The 27760-nt window shown below is 49.0% G+C and overlaps 1 protein-coding gene across 3 annotated transcripts; it reads right to left on the bottom strand.

Annotated features, from left to right (window-relative positions):
- Positions 1–713: 713 nt before the first annotated feature.
- ASB1 (ankyrin repeat and SOCS box containing 1) lies at positions 714–20906 on the bottom strand. Of its 3 annotated transcripts, XM_068947745.1 has the most exons (6): positions 20846–20906; positions 20032–20091; positions 16573–16747; positions 14189–14491; positions 8759–9144; positions 714–3748 (listed from the first exon to the last, which is right to left on the bottom strand). In XM_068947745.1, exons 1-6 carry the CDS (start codon positions 20889–20891, stop codon positions 3615–3617), a joined length of 1104 nt encoding a protein of 367 aa, XP_068803846.1. In that variant the 5' UTR covers positions 20892–20906; the 3' UTR covers positions 714–3614. The 3 variants fall into 3 exon arrangements, with proteins under 3 accessions (XP_068803846.1, XP_068803848.1, XP_068803847.1); XM_068947747.1 differs by lacking the exons at positions 20032–20091; positions 20846–20906 and adding an exon at positions 18598–18930 and having other exon boundaries at positions 16573–16714; XM_068947746.1 differs by lacking the exons at positions 20032–20091; positions 20846–20906 and adding an exon at positions 18598–18915.
- Positions 20907–27760: the final 6854 nt, after the last annotated feature.

Here is a 27760-nt window from a genome sequence, read left to right as displayed (position 1 = left end):
CTCTCCTCAGTCGCTCAGGCAAAAAAGAAAGACCGGCCAGGCTTATGGTTGGAACCTTCACAGGAGGCACAGTCCTCAGTTAAGTTGGAACTTTGTTAGGTAGTCCAGGAAAAATGCCTCCTGCACCTTACAGCTTTGATCCTGATCCAAGTGCTTGTTGAACTTCAAGCATGTTTGCTGTAGGGTTGGGAGAAGCATCCTTTGGCCTGTGGCTTTGGGGCTGGAAATATTCATGACCAGGGGAATCCTTTGGACTCCACATAGGTTAAACATGTGTAGTTGGATTTGAAGACCTATACAGTCCTTCGTATTCAACGGCAAAAGAACTACCCACATGCACAAAGCTCAGCATGTGGTTAGAGTATCACGATCGTCGTATCTCAAATTATACATAAAGAATGAATTTGGTAAGCTAACTGGGGCCAAAGTCTTCACTGCTGGCTTGAGTTTACCAGTGAGACATACACAGAAGTCATTTCTGTACCAGGTATTGAGTCTGTGCATGGATAAGAGGGAGCTCTTCTTAGCTTCACTCATATGGGAGTCATGGTTCTGGGAGGGAACACAAATGTATGGCTACAGTTGCTGGTCTGGGTAGGGAGTCACTGGCTGGCTATCCATAAGCATGTTGCAAGACTGCGTCAGTCAAGGTTGCAATAGTCAACAAATACTGACCTCTGAAAGCAGCTATAATGAAAACTGGTAACAGGTCATCTGCAGAAGTTTAGCTTTAATTACACACTCAAGTTACATTGGACTCTGAGTGAATCATGCCTGTAACAACTAAATTCTGAGAGTTTCTTTGAGCAACGCTCCATCATTCACACCACTTACCCTGGCTTTTCGCTGCAGCTCGTTCTAGGGGGAGCATCACTGAGCCAGCTCTCCCCAGAGCAACATATGTCCTCCATGTCTGTGCTACCACCTCCTCCCAAAAGGCACTAACACATTTTTGGTCTGCAAAATTATCTAATCAAGTGCAAAATCAGAGGAAAAAAAGTTGACCCAAAGAAGCTGTTGCCACGGCATCTTCTCAAGGCAATCATCTCCCTCATTTTCTGCCTCTGTACACAGGAGCTAGAGAACACGTTCGGTTCATGCTCCTGCAAAACATTATGGTACCTCCAGCAAGGTGACAAGAGGCTTTATAACCTGCTTGCATCTTTTTTGGCATGTTAACACTTCTATAAAGCAAGCACACAAGTCTCAGGCAACAAGCTCATGGGCTGCCTTGGCCTCCAGCATGGTGAAATCCTAAACCATCCACAAGCCTGAAAAGGAAAACAGTGCATAAAAGCATGCCCATAGCTATGTATCCTTGCCGTTGTATCTCATCTGTGGAGAGTTTTGAAAGCATCTTGTGCTTTGGTAGCTGAGCGCTGACTGTAACCACCACAGTTTAGCCTGTTCTCAACAGCGCAGTTCTCAGCAGTGCAAATCTTGCCACCTTACTTAAAATCAGTGCGCAGAGGCCAGGTACATAAAAGGCTAGCTGGACACTGGCTGCCATGTCAGCACCATGTTCCAGCCTGGCCATGGAATCGAAATAATAAGAAACAATCAGGAACTCAATTTTTCCTGCCCTTCCTCCTTCTCTGAAAGCATCTCTAAAAGGCAGGTGCTCTTCAGCAGTTAATACAACATACAGAAAAGTCCATTTTTGCTTGTCAAACTTGGATCAGAATGGGAGCTGTGATTTTGAATTTGTTGGTGCCTCTGGAGAAAGAGTATTTCTCAAGCTAGTGTCAAGACCTATTCACCTTTGACTTTCCTGCTCTTTCTCCAGTTCTCTAAAGGCATTTGAAAACAGGTACTTCCAAGTAAAAGGTATGCACCTCACCCCAGGTCAATCCCTTTCAGCAGCTGGTCTGAAGCCTGCAGCAACTCAAAGAGCATCTAAAAGCAGGGCATTCATCCAGGGGAAGAGACTTCGGGCACAAGCTCTACAAAGGACTTCTTTCTAAGGCTGCCTTCCTGGACCCATATGTGGGAGGCCCAACACAGACAGGAGGGGAATGTGGGCACTGGTCATGTGGGGCTCAGTGCTCATCCCATGGGGTAGCCTTGAGATTCTGCTCCCATACAGACAGGATAGCCAGGGCTGTCAGTTATGCTGGAGACATATCCAAAGGCACCTGAAACTTCCTGAAATGCAAGGCAGCTTAAACAACCCTACTTCCTTGTTACCAGAGGGGAAGGTCTAAGAAAGACCAGAGCTCTATACGGAGTAGCAGGTAGGTAGGCATTTCTATTCCTACGTGCTGTCCACTATTTTACTGGGCCTTCAGTAACATCATGACCACTCCAATATTGGTGACTATGGATACAGGGTAACTTCTAAGCAAAACAGGCAGTCTAGAGAGATTTTTTGATTTTTTTTTTCTTCATAATCACATAGATACATTTACAGATATTGGATCAACTACCATCCAGCACAGCAGCACAAAGAGTTCAATTTAGCAACCCCTCCGCTGTTGTTGCTGGTTACTCCCAGATATTCAACAGAGAACAGGATATTTTACAGTGAACAGGAGATGAGTTTGGCTATTGTTTTCCCCAAAGATATCTCAGAAATCTTTCAGGTTCACTTCATGGTCTCATTTGAATATCACAGTCCTTATCCTATCACCCAATACTCACACAGTAGCAATGACTAAACCACAGGGATCATCACAATGGGCTGTATAGGCTGGGTAACTATCAGTTTTCCCATGTGAAACTACCTTTTCTTCTTCTCTCCACATGTTTTCTCATTCATGCGAAGGCAGTGGTTATGAGACTTGGTCTGGTCATGGGCAGAACTGGCCACCCCTTGCCTCATACGTCATAGTGCTGGAGGGAAAGCCAAGATGCCATGGCACATCCGGTGCTCTGTAGACAGTGACTCAGACAGGATAGGATTACATACTCTGCTACTCTCCCATCTGCATGACGGGGTTCTCTACACGAAGAAAGTCAGGACAGCAGCTACCTTGGAGCACGCAGAGACACAGAAACAACTCTCCAGGTAACACACAGCACTGGACAGGAAACTTGATGCATTTCACACCAGAAGAGCACAGAAGAAAATACAACCACTTTTACAGCTGCGATCACAGACTCCATGGGGAAGGGAAAGGCCAGATATTGATGCTAGAAAGAGAACGGTATTGTTGTAAACCTCTTACCAAGGAGAGGAGAGACTCCCTAGTACACCAGAGGAAAATGAAAGCCCACGGCTTAAGTATGGATGCATTTCCCACACAGAATTGCCACTGAGGCCCAAGATATGTTTCACGTGGAGCAATAACAGAGGTAGAGTCATAACAAACAGATATACGCTAATAGCTATAGGGTATTTTGTATTTGTTCATGTAACAGCCACACACAGGTATTGGCCTCATTGCCCAACCAATTGCAAACAACAGATCACCAGTTAAATAACTGGCAGCTTAAGTACAGACACACAGAATCACTGCACCCTAAATCTGAAGGGGGGAAACCACAGGGGCACGGAATTATGTGCACTCCATGAGCAAATACAATATTTAGCTGTGGGGTCAGGATTGGCACCTGGTTTTGTCAGCTCAGTCATTTACCAAATGAAACTGTCCCGGAAAGCAGCCGATTGCCCTTTAACTGTGTTCATGAAGTAGAAATTGCTTAATGGGGTCTGGGATTGGAAGGATATGGATCAGATCCAGACGACATTTGCCAAGTATTCTTCGTACAGCTATGCGGCAGAGAGACAACAGGCTCCGGGTGCGGCCTGCAATAAAGAAAGCAGAGAGGAAATATTGACGGACAGAGGGAGGAAGAGAGAGGCATAGCAGCATGTAAATTGTGCTGAGCTCCGGACGGCATAAAGCCTCCGCTGACAGCAGAGGAGCCGCTTACTCCCTCCAAAAGCTAAGGTGATGTTCTGCACAGCAACCGAAAGGCAGTGCAGGGGAGCTGATCTTGCACAAAGCCTCCCTCTGAGGAGGCTGCACTTTTGGGCAAAAGCAAATCACAGCATCACAGAATCACAGAATCGTTTAGGTTGGAAGGGACCTCTGGAGATCATCTAGTCCAACCTCCCTGCTCAAGCAGGGTCACCTAGAGCATATTGCCCAAGATCACATCCAGGCGGGTTTTGAATATCTCCAGCGAAGGAGACTCCACCACCTCTGTGGGCCACCTGTTCCAATGCTCTGTCACCCTCACAGTGAAGAAGTTTTTTCTCAGGTTCAGATGGAACTTCCTGTGGTTCAGTTTCTGCCCGTTGCCTCTTGTCCTGTTGCTGGGCACCACGGAGAAGAGGCTGGCCTCATCCTCTTGACACTCCCCCTTCAGATACTTGTACACGTTGATGAGATCCCCTCTCAATCTTCTCTTCTCCAGGCTGAACAGGCCCAGCTCTTGCAGTCTTTCTTCATAGGAGAGGTGCTCCAGCCCTCTAATCCTCTTGGTAGCCCTCCGCTGGACTCTCTCCAGGAGTGCCATGTCTCTCTTGTACTGGGGAGCCCAGAACTGGACACAGTACTCCAGGTGAGGCCTCACCAGGGCTGAGGAGAGGGCCAGGATCGCCTCCCTCCACCTGCTGGCAACACTCTGCCTAAGGCAGCCCAGGATACCACTGGCCTTCTTGGCCACAAGGGCACACTGCTGGCTCATGTTTAACTTGTTGTCCACCAGCACTCCCAGGTCCTTCTCGGCAGAGCTACTTTCCAACAGGTCAACCCCCAGCCTGTACTGGTGCATGGGATTATTCCTGCCTAGGTGCAGGACCTTGCACTTGCCTTTGTTGAACTTCAGGAGGTTCCTCTCCGCCCACCTCTCCAGCCTCTCCAGGTCCCTCTGAATGGCAGCACAGTCTTCTGGTGTGTTAGCCTCTCCCCCCAGTTTAGTATCATCAGCAAACTTGCTGAGGGTGCACTCTGTCCCTTCCTCCAGGTCATTGATGAATATATTGAACAAGACTGGACCCAGGACTGACCCCTGGGGGACACCACTAGCCACAGGCCTCCAACTTGACTCTGCGCCATTCACCACAACCCTCTGAGCTCGGCCATCCAGCCAGTTCTCAAGCCACCTCACCGTCCACTCGTCTAGCCCACACTTCCTGAGCTTACCTAGGAGGATGTGATAGGAGACAGTGTCAAAAACCTTGCTGAAGTCCAGGGAGACAACATCCACTGCTCTGCCCTCATCTACCCAGCCAGTCATTCCGTCATAGAAGGCTATCAGATTGGTCAAGCATGATTTCCCTTTGGTGAATCCATGCTGACTACTCCTGATCACCTTCTTGTCCTCCAGATGCTTAGTGATGACCTTCAGGAGGAGCTGTTCCATCACCTTGCCAGGGATGGAGGTGAGGCTGACTGGCCTGTAGTTTCCTGGCTCCTCCTCCTTGCCCTTTTTGAAGACTGGCGTGACATTGGCTTTCTTCCAGTCCTCAGGCACCTCTCCTGATCTCCAGGACCTTTCCAAGATGATGGAGAGTGGCCTAGCGATAACGTCCGCCAGCTCCCTCAGCACTCGTGGGTGCATCCCATCGGGGCCCATGGATTTATGGATGTCAAGTTTGGACAAAAGATCTCTAACCTGATCCTCCTCAACCAAGGGAGAGTCTTCCTTTCTCCAGCCTTCCTCTCTTGTCTCCAAGGTCTGGAATTCCTCAGGACTGGCCTTAGCAGTGAAGACGGAAGCAAAGGCAGCATTCAATAACTCTGCCTTCTCTGTATCTTTTGTCACCAGGGCACCTGCCCCATTCAGCAGCGGGCCCACGTTTTCCCTAGTCTTCCTTTTGCTATTGATGTATTTGAAGAAGGCCTTCTGGTTGTCCTTGACATCCCTTGCCAGATTTAATTCCAACTGGGCCTTAGCCTTCCTTGTCGCATCCCTGCACGCTCTGACAATGTCCCTGTATTCCTCCCAAGTGGCCTGTCCCCTTTTCCACATTCTGTAGACTTCCTTCTTCTGTTGGAGTTTTGTCAGGAGTTCCTTGCTCATCCAGGCAGGTCTCCTGCCCGCTTTGCTGGACTTCTTCCTCAGAGGGATGCACTGATCCTGAGCCTGGAGGAAGTGACGCTTGAATATTAACCAGCTTTCTTGGACCCCTCTTCCTTCTAGGGCCCTACCCCAGGAGATTCCCCTAAGTAGGTCCCTGAAGAGGCCAAAGTCAGCTCTCCTGAAGTCCAGCGGTGCAATCCTACTCATTGCCCTGCTCCCTCCTCGTAGGATCCTGAACTCCACCATCTCATGGTCACTGCAGCCAAGGCTGCCTCCAACCTTCACATCTCCAACTAGACCTTCTTTGTTCGTTAGTACAAGGTCTAGCATTGCACCTCTCCTCGTTGGCGTCTCCACCACCTGAGTCAAGAAATTATCATCAATGCTTTGCAGGAACCTCTTTGACTGTTTGTGCCTAGCTGTGCTCTCTTCCCAACAGATATCAGGGTGGTTGAAGTCTCCCATGAGAACCAGGGCCTGTGATCGTGAGGCTTCTTCCAGCTGTCTGTAGAAGACCTCATCTATGGCTTCCTCCTGATCAGGTGGCCTGTAGTAGACCCCCACAACAGTGTCACCCATGTTACCCTGCCCTTTAATCCTTACCCATAGGCTCTCAACTTGCTCTTCATCCACCCCGAGGCAGAGCTCCATACATTCTAGTTGCTCCCTCACATAAAGGGCAACTCCACCACCTCGCCTTCCTGGCCTGTCTTTCCTAAAAAGCACATAGCCATCCATGACCGCATCCCAGTCATGTGAACTATCCCACCATGTCTCTGCAAATGCCACATGGGCAGCTTGGAAGGTCAAGGTGGAGACTGCATACGGTCATTACTATGGACCCGATCCCTGCCAGAATGGGTCCAAGAGATCAGTGCCAAATCCACACCGGTGGAGGCTATGAGAGGCTTTATACTAATCAGATCATTTTAAAGTGAATGTGGACTTTCCTTTTGTACTAAGCCATCCTCTGGGAAGCAACAGCTGTGGGGAGAAATCCCAGCATTCACAGCCAGCCAGCATTCACAGCCAGCTCAGGCCTTCAACTCCCAACTTTCCTTCAAGGGCTTCTGTTGAATTCATGGCAAGCTCTGCCAGCGCAAGGAGAACAGTGTGGTGGTATTCATCTTGATTCAGGAGTTGGACCTCCAAGGCATCACTGCATTCTCCTGATTGCCATACCTAAGGAGAGCAGGCAGGGCTGTCCCATGTGCCTCCTAAACCCAGGCTTAATGGAAACCACCTGCCCTGGTTTATTCCCAGCTCTGCTCTGCAAAAGTCCAGGAGGGTTTGAAAACCAGGCACGTGCAAAGCTGAATGCACTTGGAGGTGGTGGCTAGGCATTGCATCCCACATCCTGAGTCCCTTTTAAATCTCTCTGGTGGGGAGTCCCAGAGGGAGACTCTACTTTTGACTCTGGCGCAAAGCCCTAGCCTTCACTGGCTGAGCCTGGTGGTTTTATGAGGTGCCGTCCTTGCCGGAACAGGGGTGCACACTGAACTGATGTTGCTTTTGCTAAAAAAGGAAAGAAATAGCAGGTAAAGCAGGCATGTTTGAGCTTGAGGCTCTGGCTTACATCTTCGGTAACTCATTTACTGCCCAGAGGATGCTGAAATCAAAAATTCAACTTTTTCCCACCATTTTACACCACCGCCAACTGACTCCTGTCTCCTGCTTCCTACCACCACTGTGACTTTGCCACCCAACCAGCCTGCCAAGATACCACTATTGCTTCAGTCCCAAGGAATCCCTGGGACCCCCTGGCCATGGGGGCACTTAAAAACAGTGAGGGCTGGATGCACCGCAAATGGTGAATGAGCAGTAGCACGGAGACATAGGTGCCAGAGGTGTGGAGCCACGCTGTATCCTCCCTTTGAAACAACTTGCCATAACTTGCCTGTCAGCTAGCAGTGGTCCATGGACCCAGAGCCCAGCTCTGATATGACCCCCACTGCCTAACCATTCCTTAGACTGCTGAGGACACTGCTAAACAATGGGAAAGAGCTGGGAGAAAGACCACAGGAAGACAAAAAAGCAAAAATTACAGACGTAGGACTGCTGAGATGGGGATCACTGGTAGCTCAAGGATTCAAGAAGGAAAACACCATGGTAAGGTATGAAATCCAACAGGAGAAAAACAGGGAGTCTAGCTGAAGGCTCACTGGCAACTCTCACTGGGCCAAGTCACCATTCTTACCAGCAGTGACAGAGCTGGTGGCAGATAGCAACATGGCAACACTGATGATCTGTGCCAGGGAGCCACAGAGGCCAGCCCCATGGTCCCCTCCTGCCTGACACCTGCCTGGCCAGCAATGGCTCTTTGGGTGCTTTATGAGGGCTGGTGAGCTCAGTACCGCCTAGCTGAGCGGCTTTTTAAATCCTAGCTATCTTTTGTGTGTGTTAGAATTGCTTTATTCTTTTAAGTTGGGTATATCCTGTTTGCAGGATCTTTTTGCACCTGGCTAAAGGGGCCTCAACAAACAGATCCAAAAGAGGATAGGATGGTAACGTCCACCCGCACTAGCTACTGCTGCTTTCTGCATTTAGGGCAATATCCCATTTGTGCAAGACAACAATGGTGCCAACAGTGAAGAAGGCACCTGTGCTGATCTTTAGGGAGAAATGGCCACCAAGAACAAAACACACTGATACAAATAAACCCACGGCACCCAGCATGCCCTACCAGACTAGCAACCCCTAACTACCAAATAAATCTTCCAAAGAGTTCTCTTAAATGCAGACCTAGATAAAACCAGAGCTGCTGTGGTAAGTCAAAACCATGTACCTCTTGCTTCTTTGAACACCTGCAGAGCCTCAGGGTTGACTTTGACCCTTCCTGCTGATTCAACTCCCAAGGCCTCCACCTTCACCAGGTTCAAATTGGCTCCAAAGTCAATCAAGAGGTGGACAAATGCTGCTTCGCAACCATGCCGCAGGACAGCGTCCATCACGCACACTGGTGAGCCCCGGGAAAAGCCTTGGATATTGATGGGCCCACAGCAGTTAAAATCTGGGTTGGCTCCTGCCTGGAGCAGCAACCTGAAGCACTGGAGGTTGTGGTAGGCAGCACTGATGTAGAGCGGGCAAACCACCAGCGTGGTGAGGGGCCGCAAGGAGAGGCTGGGGAGCCGGGAAGCCAAGTGGTGATTCACATCCACATCTGCGCCATATCTGGATGGGAGAGAGGAGAGGCCGTTTGGAAACGAGCAACATCACCATGACTGCAGCCCAGGGGCACAAAATGGCAGAGATGAGACTGAGGGATGCTGACCACCCACTAACCCAGAGGGTAAGAACCCTAAGAGTTGTCCGCCTTTGGTACCTACGTGTCCCTCCACCCAAGAACCACCCATATCTACCCTTAGAAAGGCTCTGCAAGGGTCCTGTCATTCACCAGCAAACTAAACAAAACAAAACTGAATTAAGGCCACACTGGTTCTGAAGAAGGGTACCTACAAGGGGATTTAATGCAGCTTCACATTCAGAGTTAACTCTGGGGAACTGATCTCCTGAAAGACAGGCTTAAAGCAGCAGAGAGAGGCTGGAGTGGAGATACGGTATATACAGCACAGTCTGATTTTTAGGAAGCAAAGCAGATCCTATGCCTGCAACAGCCCAGGATCAGAAGTGAGGAAGAGCAGCTGAGGGACATCCTTCCTTGCCCTCCCGAAGGATGCACTGAGCATGGCCTTGGCATGAGGGACAGCTCTGCCTGAGCCAGTGGCACATAATGTTGGCCACTAACTGGCTGGCTGAGGAGTGGCAGATGTTACCAAGTGACTCAGTTGAAGAAACGTACTGGAAGCAGAAATAATTCTCCCACCAGCATAAAAAAGGCCGAGAGGCTAGGAAAGCAATTGATCCAAGTGTCACAAACAGTTGGGAAATGGAATAGAAATCTGTGCTCAAAAGTGACAGATATATGACAAAAGCCTGTTCCTGAAGGAACTTGGATGGTTGAAATCCCATCAGAGAGTCAAACACAGGCCTTTTCCCTAGTATTCAGCTTAGTGAAATGGATGTACCCGCCAACTCTGACCATGTAGGAAACTGGAAAAATACTAAGTAATTGTGTTGAACTTCCACTCTACCCGTCCATTCTGCATAGCTCAGTTCACAGGAGATATATTGTATTATGTATATTATATTAGATGATGCATAGCCACTTCACTGGCCAACACTCCAGTCACTGAAGCAGAGACCTCCACAAGATGTTACAGCAAACCTGTCAAGCCTGTCACAACCAGCTCTTGCCTCATGCTACTCCATGGGGAGGCCGGTATCTCACATCTTCACCGCAGGGTGTCTCAGCTATTCCATAATCCCTTGCAGCCAGAGCAAAGCATTCTCTGACTTGTTGTGGCACAGAATAGAGGAGAGAGCAGGGTAGACCCCTGCTCAATGGAAATCAGCGTGGTCATACAACAGAAGCAGCAACCACACCATTTAGGCCCTGTAGGATGTTTTGGGGAAGTACAGATGTGGCCAGGTAAAGAATGAGCAGAAAATAGGGCTTATTTGCTTTGGAGCTCTTTTTTTTTTTTTTAAACTGTTGGAGAAAGAGAAGAAGGCAGCAAAATAAACAGGAACAAAAAGACAGTGTCACTCTCCAGAAAAGCACGGAATTTGAAAAATGGCAATGCTGCAGAAAGAAGTGACAACAGAAATAAGCATTTATTTTCTGTGCTTGGCCAGAGGCTGGGGAACACCCAAGCAACGGTGACACTGCAGCTGCATCTATTTCACATGCAGCCTGGAGTGGAACAAGGAAGGAGACAACGCAATCCCCTAATGAGTAGCTGTTTTTAATAGCAGAGTTCCAGATTAAGCAAAAGTCTTGTCCTTTCCCTGCACAGTAATAAAATGTTCCTTCACCTGCCAGTCCCTCTCTCAAAACTGCAAACCATGCATTCAGAGGACCAGGTTTTCTGTCTTCCTAGATACCATAATATTCTTCTTTGCAGTTAATAAAACATATAAGGAAACCACCTGGGGACAAATTCTGCCTCAAGGCATGCATAGCTCTTTCTGAACCCAGTAGGGGTTGGTCCCGATCCAGCAAACACTTAACCACATGCTTTAACTCTGAGAAAAGAAATATTCTCATTTAAGTTAAGCATACACAGAACAAGGGTCAAGAAAACTTGTCTAAGAACTGCAAACAGCACGCTGTGTATTTTTACTCCAACATACAGGATCTCCCAAGCACGAACATCTCAGTTAGGCTCTCAGGTGACCTGTGGGGTGGAGAGCAGCAGGGCGAGGATGGAGTTAGGCAGTAAAGACACGGCAGAGTGAAAGCTGGTCTCCACCCTAGCCCACGTGGCCAACCTTCACTTCCCGGTCCAGGCAGCCAGCCCAGTGGCAAACACTGCACGCTAAGGGGCATTCCCACCTTCTAGCAACCTTCAGAAGGCTTTTTCTATATCTGTTTGACTTCGTCTATGTTGGAGCACAGAGGGCTGAATAAGAAAGGATATCTGTTCTCCAACAGAAATCACACATGTTCCCTGCAGATTTAAAAAAACAAACAAACAAGCAAATAAAAAAAAAACACTCTTAAAATCAGACCATCCAAGCATTTTGGATAGAGTCATCTGTGTTGCTATAGGGCTTTTGTAGGGCTATTGCCTCCTTTGGCCATAATTCTCACCAGGCAGCCACATACCCTCACATTTCTGTCCTTCCCTCTCCTTTTTTTTTCCCCCACTATTGTCAAAATTCTCTGTTGGATTCTCCATTTTGCAGCAAAATATGAAATTCTCCTTTTTTCACAGAGTTAGTTACACATCTGAGGCATTGGTGTAATTTGCCGGCTCTCTTTTGCAGTGCTTTTAGTGAGGCAAAAGGACTCTCATCTTTAATTTGCTGGGTCAGCCCTCAGTTAGATTGCAAGTACAATACAGCAGTCCATCTCATCGCAGCATGATCACATAACAAGCTGTTAGGAAAGTAATCTACACCTTGGCAATATAATTGTAAATATTTCCGTCAGTCTGCCCATAAAATGGATCACCACTCCATGACTATGTGTGTACTTACTAGGAACGGATACAATTTCACTTATTGCTTGGTTAGCTGGTTCAGCAATTGTGAATCCTGATTGTGCTACCATATGATTAAAAAAATGAACCAGGTGATGTTTAGACACCTGCAGCAAAGTACCAGGGAAATATATGTGTTAAGAAAGAAAGCCTGACAGGGCTGGGCTTTCTTTTCAGGACTCTGGGGCTATCTCAAGCTGAATATTCTGAAATATTTCTTTATATTTCAGTAAAAGGGGTCTTATTCATTGCATTCCCCCTGCCAAATCTCTTAGATCAACATTTTCTAAATCTTTGAGTGAGCTTTGTAACATACGGCTGCATTTTAAAGTAGAAAACTGTGAATAGATCTATGAAATCTGTACTCCAAGATATTTGAAATTTTGGGCAATCTGACAATTCGGTATTAGCTTAGCAGCCTTGGGAGAGACATTGTCTAATAAAAAAATATTGGACAAACTCCAGTTAATTTTTAATCCTGAAAGTTCTCCAAAATCTTGCTTTTAATATTGCTGGCAAAGTATCCCAAGGAGTAGACACATAAATCAATACATCAGCTCTCTGTGTGCTGAAATACCATTTGCTACATTTCATCCTGTGTTAGCAGATACATCAGGGGAGATTCTCAGGAATGCAGCTTGTGAGCCTGAAACCTGTGCCAACAAGCACATGGTGATGGGGACATCCTTGTCTCAGCTTCCAGAGGAAGGAGCAAGGAGGAGGGCACCGTCTCCCCTTCTTTCTACTTGCCAGCTTCCTTAAAGCTGCATTTCTATGAAAAATAATTTCCCCACAAGCAAAAAGGAAAGGAGAAAATCCCCAAGTACTGTGGAATTTTTGTATCCAAATCCTTTTTGTTGTTATTTTTCTAGCATTTAAAGTCACTGAGGGGATTCCTTGGAGGGTATTTCTGTGGGAATCCAAATAAACTTTATTTTCTTTTACTATTTCTTTCTACAACCTATATTTTCCCCCTATAATCCCTTATTATTTGGCATCAATGGCCCATATAGTTGCTCCGCAGGTTCACACAGCCTACTTCTAGCCCCCGAGCTGTTGGTTCTGCAGAAAAAATTCCCTGAAGATCTCCGAATAGCAAAGATCCCATGGATCTTTGTATTCCCCTGACACTGCTAGACCCTGCCACAGCTAGAGCCCAGATAACGGATCAGATGCTCTGCAATACTTGCATGTCTGTCAGCCTTCTGAACTAGGAAAATGATTTTTGGACACTACTGCAGAACTAACCCAGGCTCTCATTGTTGGGCAACCTAGGTTGTTGGTCCCACTGGGTGGGTAAGACATCCATGCTAGTGGTCCTCTAGGGAATGGCCCCAGGATCCCAAGGACAAACCACTCTCTGGCTCAGCAGGTTGCAGAAAGGAGGACTGACTGAATGCCCAAAAGCTAGCGTTGCATACAGGCAACCAGAGCAGACACAGTATTGGCCCCTGCCACCTAGCCAAGGCTGCCCTTCATCTTCCCATGGTGATCTCTATCGCTTTTCACCCCAGAGATGCCATCCCCTTCAGTGGAGCTGTGGGTCTGGTCTCTGGCAAGGGGCACAATGAATCAGATGCCCCAGATGGTGTTCTAGTGATGGGCAAATACCAGGCAGCCAAGAGCAGGTGATCCTGGCGACAGGCATCTCTCCTCCCAAGGGCAGAAAATGATCAGGGAAGCAGAGCTCAGCACAGTAAAGATGTGTTTCTGAATGTTTTTTGACCGGCTGAGGGATCTACCTTGCTCATAACCTTAGCCAGGTGGGACTAAGCAGAGGGGCACAGAGCCAGATGCAGGAGAGAGCTAGTAGTGGGCTGCTGAGATGGACCAGGCCATGGAGGCAAGGGAGGGCATGCTTTGCAATGCTTGGTTCTGACCAACTCTGCAGATGACAGAGTTGGAAACAACGACTCCTTGCTTAGGCTTTTTCTTAGGAGAGGAGGCATTGGGGGGGGGGGTCACACATGAGTAGTCTTCTTGGCCAGCTTCATCAGGCCTGTGGAGACACTGGACATGCCACAGAGAGAAGGAGGAGGTAAAAGGAGGAAATGGCTGCTCTGTGTCCCATAGGCTCCATGGGAGAAAGAGTCTGAGGGAGGCAAAGAGACAGAGGCAGAGCCATAACCCTTCCAGCCAGGGCCATCTCCACGTGGCGCCCCAATTCTCACCTGATCAGCTCCCGGAGGATGTCCGCCCGGCCCACGCGTGCTGCATGGTAGACGGGGGTGCTGCGGTGGTGCCGGCTGCCATTGGGGTCGGCTCCGGCTTCCAGGAGGATCTTCGCACACTCAAGGTGCCCGTTGACCACAGCCACGTAGAGGGCAGTCTGCCCTTTCACGTCCACCAGGTCAATCTCAGCCCCTTTCTGGAGGAGGAAGTCAACGCAGGGGCCGTGGCCAGCAGTGGCGGCGATGCGCAGTGGTGTGCAGGGCAGCCAGCCGCAGCACCACACCGACTTCTCGTTGATCCGGCTGGCAGGTCAGGAGAGAAGCAATGGGTCAGAGAGGGCCTCCCACCACCTTGTGCCTCCCCTGCCTTCCTCAGCCCTGGAGAAAGATGCTGGGGAAGGCCGAACATCCCCCTTGAAGCGTTTCGTCCCCATTTTAGGCAATTTACAGCAGCCTCTAAAAGCTCCAGCAAGTAACCTGGCACTGTTGCGCTAGGTGCTGCACACAGACAGTCAGAGACTATAGCAGGTACTGAAGTAGTGCCCTCAACATGGGCTTCAGCACAGCTCTGCTGTGTCAGGAGCTGCGCACATACACAGCAGGAGACAAACGCTGCCTCAAAACTCAGTCAAAATGAGCAAAAAATGACTCCCTCTGTTCTCTTTCCCATTACCTAGGCAATGTCCCAAATCAGAAGTGACGAAGCTGGGGACTAAAACAGTGGTTTACTCCAAGCTGCTCTGACAGGGACATGACGATGTCAAAGCAGTAGGGAAACAGAAAGAGCGAGAGGACCGGAGAGACACCTGGAAGTGCACATGTGCATCCACATCACACCACTGGCAATGTGCAGGTGTGGCCTGGCACTGTAGGGAGACATGAATACAAATCCAGGGAGCGTTAGTTCTGGATAGGCACAGCCCTGCCAGGAAGGAGCCAGCTCTGGGAGGGCACACGTGTTGCACTAATCAGCATAAACAGGCCATCAGCAGCCTTGGTAGGTAACAGTACCAGCAGAAGAGCCTTGCTCAACTTACAGAGGAGATGGCTCTGGCTTGTGGCTGCTTAGATCCCCCCTGAAATCACCGGTACTAGTCCTCATGCTCATCCAAATCTCAGGTTAGCCCTAAAAATCTCATAAACATCCAGCCCTCAATCCCGGATTCTCCAGATCACGGCAAGTGCCATTTCAGCAGCAACACGCAGGGAGGTAGAGATCTCTTTAAGGCCAATATAGGCAGGAAAAAGTGCCCTTTAGCCAGTGCAGCAGTTGATTTCCTCTTCTAGCTGGCTGCATCCAGGCCCATGTAATCTGAATAGGACAAAGCAATTTTTATATGCTGTGTTTAAGGCCATTTGCCAGGAAAACAACGCCCCAAATTTTTTTTCAACCAAGCTTTAGAAGAACCAATATGAACCCTACACCGAGTCCTCGGTTGTGCAGTCTTACAATAAATGTGTTCCCTTTTATCCTAGGAGGCTTGAGGATCTTCACCCCATATCTGCCCCCAAAGTCAAAGAAGTCACTTCTCTGCTCACTCTGATGATGGGTCCATGGGTCCAGACTTTCTCCCACTGCCTAACTTTGCCTTTTCCCTTAAGGGAAGGATGCCTCTTTCAGGTCACGCCCTCAGAGGGCCTTCTGGCACTGCTGTGGTGGAGTTCCCCCACAGCACGGGACAGAAACAAGGCAAAACCTCAGACCAAGGGATTGAAGAGGCCCAAAAGAGCCACCTAGGTGACGGAAGGAGGGGCTGACTCATTCTCATTCTTGCGGAAAGGACTTCTTTTTAAGGCTGAGAGACATTTGCACTCTAAGCAGTTTTCTCCATGGTGCAGGAAAATTAATTAACTATCCCCATGGTCACAGACTTAGCTGTGGCCAGATTTTGTAACATAGGGCGTTTCAGGTTTATATTTGATTGTAATCCCCTTTATATGTTTTTCCCATCATATGTAGACTCCTATTTTCACAGTATTGTATTTCCAGTGTGATCTGAGGAGAGTTTACACGTGGATGCTGCTCATTAACGAACCTCGCAGGACTAGCTTGAGATTTGCCTCCTGGAGGACTAACAGGCATCATTTCAGGGGTGAGCAGAGCAATCTCCCACCAAAAATATTTCCTGTAAAAACGGGGCAAGGCATTTCTGCCAACAGGAGGGGCTTGGAGAAGGTGCAGGCCGCAGGGAAAAGAGGTGGGTTGGTTTGGGGCAGGGGCAGCCCAGGGGATGTAAGAGTCATTAGCCAAAATTTTCAGAACAGAGTTCAATCGGACCTCGCATCCGATTGCTCCCTTGTTCCTCAAAGGACCTCCAGAGCCGGTGCTAACGTGTTAACGACTGAAGGAGGGGCTGGCACCGCCTGGGAGAAGTGCCCCTCACCTTTGGAAGCTCTCCTCTTGCAGCAAGCTCTTGAGCGTGGGTAAATCCCCCACGTAGGCTGCGTCATGCAGCCGGGTGTCCTCGCAGTGCTCGATGGGGTGGTCACAAAACTGCTCCCTCAGCCACTCCTTGAGATTCCGACCTGCGCTGAAGAGACGGGGAGCTGGGTTGAGTCCTAGCAAGAGGTGAGACGGGGAGCTGGGTTGAGTCCTAGCAAGAGGTGAGACGGGGAGCTGGGTTAAGTCCTAGCAAGAGGCTGCTGGAGGAGGCAGGCGCTGAAGAGCCTTGGCAAAGCTCCCAAGATCACCAGACAGAGCTAAAAATGGCATGGGGGAGAGTCTGTCTTCCTGTGAGAAGACACCAGCCTAGCTACAGCTTATATTCCTCCACGTCTGAATCCAACAGACGCTGACAGAAGGGAAAAGAAACAGAGCAAGGAGTGGCCTCCTCTCCAGTATGCAGTTGCTGATAACATGGATGCGTGATGCCCACTGCTAAGCACAGGCAAAGACAACAGCAACCGGCATGTCCCCCCACCCCATCACTTGAATAGATCATGGACTGAAGCTTTGCAAAAGCAAAAACTGCTCCTGAACTCCACAACAACTCTGCACTTCCTCGGTGCACTTGGGAAGCACAGCATGCTCCCACAGGTCTAAATCTTTCCTTAGGAACATACCAGATGCTCTGGAGAAGCTTAACGCATCTCAGGGGACCTTTCTGAAATTTCCAAGATGTATTCAGTGCTAGCTACGTCCAGAAAAAAAAGCAAAGGAGAAACGTAGTTGCAGTCTGAAGTCCCCGGCATTGGTATAATCCTGTGAGTCAATCCTCTGCATAGGTTTCTGTGGCTGCACCAGTGCTTTGACCAGACTCTGTAAAAGAGCCCTGTCCCTCTTCAGACAGCAAAAGTGGTCAGGTTTACCCCAGCACTCTGGGAGCAGTGAGTTGGCTCATGCTCTGCTCAGCCCATCTGCCTGATCCCTGTGTGGGAACTGCAGAGACAGAGTCCCTGCCCTGTCCGGCCATCCCGAGCCCCCACAAATCCAGCCCACATTGCATTTTTCATCTGTATCGTCTAGATTTACTAGAGAAAAAGCTGGAAGCCTGGGGACAGTGGCGCTAGTCCTTGCAACTGCCCTGCACGAGGTTTTGAGCGCACTGGAAAGAGCTGGGCCTTTGGTCCTTCCCCGCTCTGCAGACTGGAGCAAGCTGCTTTCCTCTCTGGTTCTCCCCTCTGTGCTTATTCCAACATCCCCACGCTAACAATAGCTGCCAAAGTGCTTCGGGATAACAAAGCTCTTGAAGGAGACAGGCTTCTTCAAGGATGAAGACAACTGCCCCCATGGGCAGTGCACCAGCACAAACCAGGGCTAATTTCCCCTCCCATCCAGACCAAGGGGAATTAGGTGCCCAGATGCTTTCCGAAAAGCTACCCTGTGCCATCCTGCCACTTGTCAATCCTGCTCGCTGGAGACAACAGGCGGCAGGTTGTAAAATTGCTGGGGGGGGGGGGGGGCACAATCTGCGCTGCCCCACACGCAACGTTAAAACACGATGCAAACTAAGACCTCTCAGTAGGAGTACACGGAGGACTGGGAGGAGACCAACTAAGCCCACGCTGGGGCAAGTGCCCAAGCCCACTGGGCAAATCCTGGGTCACCAGCCGGGCTGCGCGTCCCTTCCTTTGGCACAGCCAGCCGGTGTCGCCGACCCCCCCCCAATCCCCCCCGCTACCCTGAGCCCAAGCTGGCAGCAGCTCCCTCATGCTTCCCCCACCCGGGGACTTGTCGCAAGGATGGAGGTGGGGCAGGCGGGTGCCTGGGCGCACGGGCAGTGACGGGCACGGGCGAGGCGGTGCGCACCCCTGCCAGACGGCTGGAGAAGAAGACTGCTCGACCCCTGCGGGCCGTTTCGTTGGCTTGAAGGGGGTGTCGGGGCGAGGGGTGGGTTTGGGGGGGGGGCAGGGGGAAGGCTCGCTGGTGGTGGTGGGCTTTTCGTGGCTGCTTGCTGTCCTCACGTTACCTGCATGTCCGTTTGAGGCACGGAGGTTGGCACCCAGATTTCCGATGCTCGGGGCGTCCTGGCCGTCCCTGGGCTCGGGCGGGCGGGCACGGGCACCGCCGGCCTGGCAGTCAGCGCGGCTGCCCTCGGCCATCTGGAAGAGTCGCCGAGGGGACCCCCCACCCACCCCACCCCACCGCCGTCCCTCACATCGCCGGGTGGGCTGCGGCCCCCCTGCCCCGCTGACGCCCGGACGGCTAGTAGGCACCAGCCTGGCCCGTCATCTCCCCTCTCCCAGCCTGCACGCACCATCCCGGGCTGCCAGACGCAGCCCTCCCTTCCCAACCCGGGTCTGATTGGTGCCTGCCAGGGCCCCGGGCTTCCTGTTTCTATGTTAAGGTGGTTTTATTTTTTTTATTTTTTTTTTTGTTTTTTTCCTCCCCCCGCCCCCCCCCCCAAGCCTAATGAGATGGCTTTTTCTTCTGTTTTGACAGCCCTGAGAACAGCAGCACCGCCAGTGCAATTCCTCCTTCAAACCCGCCCCCCTCCTCCTCCGCAATATGGAGGGTGGGTTTGGGTTGTTTTTTTTTCCTTCCTTTTAGCAGGAAGGAGGGTGAAGGGGAGAAACAAACAGCCTCGCTTCTCTCTCTCTCTCTCTCTCTCTCTCTCTCACACACACACACACACACACACACACACACACAGACACACACACACACACACGTCTGCGTTTAAAAGAGAAACCGCCCGTGAGCTCCACGCACCGCTGAGATTTAGACATGCTGGAAAAAGTCTTTGGCTCTCGCTGAAACTCCCTGACTCAAGGAGAGAGCATGACTTTCCTAACCCTCCGCCCCGGTTTGGTACTACTACCTTCCTCCCAGCCCACTCGTGACCCGCGCAGTATCTTGAGGCATCTTGTTCCCTTTTGCAAAGGACAGAGGTGACTGTGCTCCCAGCGCAGGGGTAGACAGGGCATCCACACAGACCTGTCATGCCTTGAGCTGAGCACAGCCTACCGCACCCAAAGCAAAATCCTGAACCATTGCAAAGCCTTGTGACACAATACGTTTGCCAGGGGCTTATTCACCCTGCTCACCGAACAGGAGCATCTCCCATGGGTTTGCTAGGTCATGGTCCAAATGCATCTGGATGTCCTCCTGCCCCTGGAAAGGCAGCATGACACAGCAAACCTTCACTCTGGTGCGCAGGACCCAGCAGCCTGATGCAACAAAGCCTGGTCTCTAAAGGGGACCCTGTGGAGCTCTGATCATGTAAAGCAATAAATTAGTAATAATCAGAGTAAGAAGTAGTCCTCGGGCTGAATAATTGGTGCTCCAGAAGAAGCAGCTGGAATAGTCCTCAAGAAGACAATCCTTATGAGGCAGGGAGAAGGCAAGATATAGTTTCTGCAAGCTCATCAGAAGAGAAAACCTCGGCAGAAGCAAGATTTACCTGGGTCTCTTCCCCAGGAAGTTGTGGATTCAAGCTCTGGTGGCTCGAACAGTTTTCGTCCTAGAAATGGGAGCAGTAAAAAATGCAGAGCTCAGCCGTTGGTAAACAGATCTGGGGGCTCTTTTTTCCAGCAAGCAGCAGAGAAAAAGGTATCAAAAGAGATGCTAAAAATATGCAATGCTGTCCTCACTCTTTGAAACAACCTTGCAGCCACCAGCTGCACCTCTGGGGAGTTAGGTCACACATCTGAAAGTTGTCTTATTATACCTGGTAGATTTTTTATTTTATTATTTATTTTTTATTTTATTCAGGTTTTTTTTTTAGTTAAATAGGCTAGAGAAGCTTTTCCATAGCTAAAAATTGACACGAAAGTTTTGTGTGATTGCTTTTTCCAACTTTTTTCCTGTAGCATAGCTCACAAGGTCTGGCAGGTATAAGCACCCCTGGTTATCCATTCAGGTTGATGCTTTGACTAACATGAGAAAGAAAGCAATTGTGCTCAGGATGGATGAAGCTGCAATGGAGTGGAAGTGAGGGGGAAAGGCAAGCCAGAAATAGAAATAGAGAGGGCCTGCCCAAACAAGACTGAGCAAAAATCCACCGCATTGCTTAAACCTCATCATCAGGCTATTTCAAACACAGCACCCTAAGCAGCACCTTCAAAAATGAGCAGAAAACTTGCTAGGTGACCGTGCAGGCAAAACGCTTTGGAAGTGAAAAACACAAATGGAGGAATAAGCGTGCAGAAAGAGGCATGCATGCGCAATAGGTCCTTGGGCCTGAGCAAGGGAAATTGTATCACATCGAATACAACCTCTTCCCAGGGCAGTTCTAGCAGGCGAGCTGTCGTATCGGTTCATTGTGTTGGCGTCCTGGCACAGAGCCACTCTCCAAGCATTTGAAACACACCCGCTCTTCTGCGTGCACGTTTGAATCCCCAGTGCCAAGGGGGAATGGTGGTAATCCATCCAGCTTTCCTGTAGCTCCACTCCTGCTGTTCCCGTGGCAGGATATCAGTCCACAGACGCCAGACGCTGGCTGCAGATACGGTTTCCTGTAACTGTTATTATTTGGGCTTGAGCGATTCGGAGGAGAGAGGTGCAACTTGCAAATCAAACCCTTTTGCCTTGTCCAATCAAAGATCAAAAGAGGAAAGGAACCAATAGGATTTTCAGAAGCCATCAGTGCTGGCTAATGCTGCCCACCTTCCCCTGCTGCAATCCTTATGCCGTTCAACAATGTAGACCTGGGGCCAAGGAACATCCCCTGGAATGAACTGGCTGCCGGTCTGGAAAGCTGACTCAGCGTCTGTTTGGCCCTCCTTGAATCAAAGGGACCAGATCTGGAAACCAGACAACATGGCTAGGTGGAGCCCTCAGCTTTGACCGCCTGTGCTCCCTCACATTTGTGAAAGACTCCATAGGATCAGGATGGGGTCAGGCAGGGCTTTTTGAGGTGGGTCTGCTCCAGGGCCATCCGCTCTTTGAGAGATGCCTTTGCTGCATTGGCAAGCGGTCCTCATTCTCTGGGATGATGGAGCAGACCCACAGTCCTCCAACAGGCTCCTGCATGAGCAGCATGCTCCTCTCTGCATTTCTAATCCCAGTCTATGCCTTCATCCAGCTACAGAGGCTCTGTGTGATGCAGTCCGTACCTGCTCCCTTGGGGGAAAGCAGGGAAAGCAGCTCTGCGCTGGGCTTTATGACCGGAAGGCAACCTGCTGCCGCAGCTCTGACTGGGGCTAGCAATGGACATAGGCTCCACTTGGCCCATTTTGAAGCTGCGGTTCAAGCAAAACAGGCAGGGGCTAAATCCATCTAGGATCTACATCTAGGTTCCCGGCTGCCTCGCCTGATAACAGCATAACGCTGACCAGAACAGCTTTCTAGCTATTACATTGTCTGCCGCCACTGCAGATTTAATAGGACTAGATTTAATTATCTCCCCCAACTGCAAAGCATCATGTTGGACTGCTGATTGGCTATGAGGTCTCATCCAGAGGAGAAGAGCAGCCCAGTTAAAAGCTGCCTTAGCGCATGGGATCTCATACACACGGCCCTGGACCAAAAGCTGTAATGCCTGTGGACACAAGGGGATAGTTACTGCAAGGGACAGAAACCTCTGCGCTGTGGTGCCTTCCCTGCAAGAACACAATACCAGTTTTCAAAGCTCTTAGCAACGGGCCACTCCTGCTCAGCGCAACTTTGCGTTAAAATGGATCTGTTTGCTCATTGTGTTTCATTCAGAGCTGACTCTTTGCTCTCCTCCCATGGGTAACGTATGGACAGGAAAGAGAGGGGAGCAGAGGACGCAGCAGGGTTTACTTGCAAGATGTTGGTTGTCCCTGTGGAGAAAGTAGAGCCCCAGAGAGCAACAAAGTGGCTGGTAAGCAAGACAGATGAAGCTGGAACTCAAGTGCCTGGATCGCTTGTGATGCTAGGTTCATTTGTTCTTGCAGTAAAGGCCTCCTGTTTAACTGCTCTCTCCTCATACGCACACACACAAACATATATATTTATATATTTTTATACAATTACAGACATGCTTCAATGAATGGCACAAAGTTTGTAATGTACCAAATCCCATTACACTATATAGTAAACCTTTATCTTTGGACTAGGCTTTTTTTTTTTTCCTTTTCTTAAACGCACATGAAAACCAACCGATCCCAAACTGACATAACCAGTTCTCATACAGGTGTGGGAGAAAGGGAACAACTGTGATTGCTGTCTCAGCCTTGGAGATGGTCAGCATTGGGAATCTATAGGTGTCCATGAGAAATCCCTGGGAGAAATATGACGCTATATCAGTCCATATCACTCTAAATGAATGCAATGGAAAAACGTGAGTTTCCAAACAGGTTAGCATCTGGCCTGGGCCTAGGAAATGCCTTTTCTAAGTTTTCAGAAATACTTTTAGGTCCAGTGTAATGCACAGTCCATATCATATCTATCTGTTACAAGCCAAGCGCAAAGTCTGTGGGCAGCCCTGTTCCAGCCTACCTCACCAGGAGGTGGGACAAGATGACCTCCTGAGATCCCTTGCAGCCTGAATTATCCTGAGATCCTACAAGCAATCAGCCAGTACTTCCTGTAACAGTGCTGAAGTAAAGCAACATGATTAACCCAACTCTATAGCATGGGTAGCCAATGTCTCCTGCTCTGTGGAAGCCACTCCTGCGGACAGAACAGCTTCAGTTTAGTTACACATGAAAAGGATCCTCTTGCATGATTGGCTTAGATAGCGCAGATGTCTAGAAAAAAATCTCCCCCCAAAAAGAGCCCCCACATATGAGTGACATTCCCATGACAGTGGAACCCAAGACTTCTGCCCAGCTCCAGGGGTCAGCATGAATGCAGCGAGCTCCTGCCCCCAGAGCATAGCCAGGAGTTACCAGGGCAGTCAGAGGCTTGAAGGGGAAGATCACAGTGGCAGAGGCTGGAGCAGAGCATAGGACTTCCTACTATTATGCAAGTCAACATCAGAGCATACTGCAGGATCAGTTTTCAAGCTGTGCCCTCTGAGGTCCATGAACTATTTCTAAAGACTGCAAAAGGTAAGGTAAGGAGGAAAAGTAAGCACGCGCTGCTTGTCTGTGATATACTGGGGTAAGGCAGCAGAGTTCCACTGAAATCAGGCTCTGCTGATTCACTTTCTTGGAGCATAGGGCGCATTACTTCTAGAAACCTGCCCTGGCCAGGCCCATCACCAGAAGACACATGCAGCCAGGGCAGGGGAGCTCACTTGCCCTCTCTTCCCTCAGTGACCAGCAGTTTGTCATCTGTGGGTGACCTTTTGCCCCGCTGGACTGATCCCACCCCACTTGAAAACGGATCCACCCAGCAACTGGGGCCTGTGAATCTCAAGGAGAGCGTCCAATATCTAAAAATATCCGGTAATCCAAGACAGCCAACACACACTGACTCACTTATTAGACCTTTTCTCCAGCTCCTAACACTGAAGCAATGAAAAATAAAAGAAAAATATGCAAAGAAAACTCCCTCTGATTCTCTAGCGCAGCCCTCAGCCATGGGCAGCCAGCTTGACCACCCCACCACCTTCACTGGCATTTGCAACTGCCACCTCTGAGCAGATATTTTCTCCAACTTGCTGTCCTTTCCCAGGCATGTCCCTCATTCTCCATGTGAAATAGGGTGTTCACCCACCGTGGCCCCATCCCACTCCTGAAAACAGGGTGCTAGACTCCAGTAACACAACACTCTGATCAGAGGAGATTAGCCCATCAATTTGGGCAGAGCTAGAGTGTCCTTGCCTCTACAGGACCTGGACACATGCCTCCCAGTGGAGTGTGGACATGCTAAAAAAGCTATGGTTTAACCCTTCTTTCTGCACTTTGTTACTGCGGTGATTACAAACAAGAGTATCTAGTTTCAGGGCTGTGAAATATCCCTCCGTGGACCCAAAAGGTCTGACTGCCCTGAGCATGCCTAGGTTAGAGGAGAAGAGAGGGGGTGGGAGTGAACTCCTATTATCTCACCTCTTTTACTTCCTGGAATTAAGCCAATGGTTGGATTTACTGCCAGACTGCATCCTGCAAGGATGAGAAGAGAAATGCACTTCCTCACTCTTATTTCTGGATTAACAAGAACCTCTTGAGAGTCTTGCAGCCAAACTGGGCACTCTATTCTATGACTTAAAAGGACAATTATTTATACCTGGCTCTAAAATGAGCGGTTAGCCCCACCACCACCACCTCCAACACCCTTTCAGAGGCACCACCTTTTAAATCCCCAAAGGTTCCTCCCAGACCTGCCAAGCAGCAGAAGAAAGCTGCTTTATGAAATACTTTGCAATTCTATCTGCTTCAGTGCCAGATTAACACTCAAGCTGTTCTTTAAAGAAAGAAAGAAAGAAAGAGAAAGAAAGAAAGAGAAAGAAAGAAAGAGAAAGAAAGAAAGAAAGAAAGAGAAAGAAATGCCATAGCCATAACTGTAATTCATGCTTAGCTCAGTCTATAAAGCTTCTCTCTTCCTGGATCCATGCCAACAGCCTGAATTTTTAGTGAACGCTAAAGTTAAGTTGCCCCGGTGATAAATGCATCTTTGGGGAAAGTGGAAAAAAAAATACTCTCCCGCCCCTCCATTTTTAGCCTGGTTCAACAGTTTTCTGCAGAATGCATATACTTTCTAAAGTAGACATGAAGATGTACATTAACAAGAAGCTACAACAGAATACAGGATGGGAGGATAACTTAATCTGAGCCTTTAGGATTATCATTGGGATTTGGGCTATAATCACAAAGGCGGCAACAAATACGTTACTTTGAGTCCAGTAAGCTCTTAGAATGAATTTATGGGAGTGCAGAAAGTTAATAATGCTGCAAATAAGTCTTGACATGCCTTAATATGACTGTCTTCAGGGAAAAGAGGCAGGACTGATGCATCACCCGTATTTTGATGTAGGCCCTTCCATCAGGAGTCCAGGATTTTGCTCCTTCCATCCTGAAAATGAGAAAGTGGAGAACACTGAGTGGCGGTTACAGTGTAATATCACAGAAAGGCAGAGGAGACTAGAAAATCCCACCCATCTGTCATCTTCAGCACAGCACAAAATGAGACATAGAAAGAGAAGAATGGTAACTCTGCTGTATAGTGCGGCTCCCGGAAGTCAATCCTACAAGTGAAGAAACAGGGCTAAAATCAGAAGAAAAATCACCAAGATAAACACAGACAAAATTAGCAGCTCAGACATGCATGTTGGCAGTTCATAAACATCCTACCTGCATAGAGGATCCCAGTCCCAACACGGTCCTGAAGGACTGTTTCCACTGGCTTCACTATAGAGCTACACCTTTAAGGCAAAATGGCCAAAAAAGGGAGAAATTTCATATTGGTTTTGCCCTTGGGAGTTGTGCATCAAATGAACCTGATGATCTCTGGATGCTTGCAGTTCAGTATTTTTTGTCTTGACCAGAGGGTATCTGTCTACGAGGAAATAGGACAATCATTTTCCTACATGGCCCTTTCATTTATCCCAGTAAAATTATGGGAACAGTCTAGACAAAGCAAGGTTTCATGCATTTTTCTTAGCATGCCTTTCCCAGTGCTTACTTTTGTTGAGAGCATGAAAGGCTCTTGCTCTGGAAATTCTTCTTTGGCACCCCAGTACCGTCCTCTTCGGGGGAGCCTAGCTCAAAGCATAAAGGACACAGGCAAAGGACTGAACCAGTCCATCCTTCACCAACATTCACAGTAGCTGTCTCTCCCCAGCTCTCTGCTTCAATGCAAAAGACATTCTCCTTTCCCCATTTTGGAAGGAGTGGGCTTCAGATGAGAAGCAGTCCCTGTTCAGGCACTTCAGTCTTTTCATTCATCTCTTTTGCATTCACTGTATTACCAGGGCCTGCTTTGTACCTTCTGAGATGCTGGGCAGACCTGCTATCGCACAGTGAGCAGAGAGCTACAGGAGAGGGGCTGACCATGTTCAGTGCATGAGAGAGGATGCAGCCTATACATCAGCCACGGGCCACTCAGAGAGACTGGCCCCTGCTCACAGAGCAAGTGTGCTTGCAAGTATTTGCTCTCCAGAGCATGTTACTGTGACTGGGCTATTATCAGCAACAGCTACAGGCACCATCAGAGAAAAAAGGTCACATGAAAGACATCTCCAGTGCTTTCAAATGAGCTTTCTCTCCTGGGGTCGTTTGGCCATGTCTACAGCATGTGACACAACCAAAGGGAGAGCTATTTTGCTGGGAAAACAATCCTCAAGCACAACTGCTACAAGTCAGGGGCCAGTACTTGCTTGGTATGTCTGGACAGCGAGCAAAATCAGTGAATGCAGCAAACTGGCTGCATGTGGAAACTCATTCAAATGTTGCTCTACCCCATCCTCATAAGGGGCAGAAGAACTGTACTCACCTTCCAGCAACAGTAGAAGTGCACCTTGTCACAGCACACCACGTCACCTCCAAGACCGGCTCTGTCTAAGCAGAAATTAAGGCTGTAGGATCTCTCTCTAGTAAAGGAAAGGTCAGTTACACCCTTGGGTACACAGAGGATTTCTGTATCACAAAGGGAATGTTAATGCAGAGGGGAAAAAAAATCTCACTTGAAAACCTTTCCTGTTTTTAAAATGTAAAACAATGATAGGCTGGACTAGAAACTTTGTTCCAAGTTTCAGTTAGTCATTTGATTTCATCCTCTCTTTTTCTGGGCCAGAATCTCCTGTAGACTGAGATGTACCCACCAGAGAGCTAACAACAGGTTACCCACGGGCAATAGCTATTTGTTGATTGATGGACATCCTTTCCATCCTTTAGCATTATGTCTCCGTCATCAGCTGAATGATAAAGAGGCAGCTGTAATAGAAATACTCAATTGGGTTTTGCAGACCAAAAAGGAAGATAATCTAATCTGAAAGGAATAATTTCCACTTAATTATGATCATCAAATGTTTCCACCAGAAGCAAAGCAGAAAGCAAATCTAACTCAAAGCAGTAAGACCAGATGATGTCAAAGCAGGGCTGCAGTTTAAGAAGCTGTGGGCACCAAAGTGGACTATCACTCACAGGATCTGGGTTCACACCCCAGCCTCTCGCCCTGCCATCTCTGGTAGGTTCCTGGTGCTCTCTGAGCCACTATACCCCCTCTGAATGGGAAGATGGAGAACTGCTAACCCCCATGTCACAGAAAGCAGACCCAGAGATGTTGTAAAAGGCACTCAGGTTTCATTCAGAAAAATACTGTGACCTTCATCACAGAATCAC

The sequence above is a fragment of the Struthio camelus genome, chromosome 6 (assembly GCF_040807025.1).
Source record: "Struthio camelus isolate bStrCam1 chromosome 6, bStrCam1.hap1, whole genome shotgun sequence".
In the NCBI taxonomy this organism is placed as follows: Eukaryota; Metazoa; Chordata; class Aves; order Struthioniformes; family Struthionidae; genus Struthio; species Struthio camelus.
This window is presented reverse-complemented; position numbering and strand designations above follow the sequence as displayed.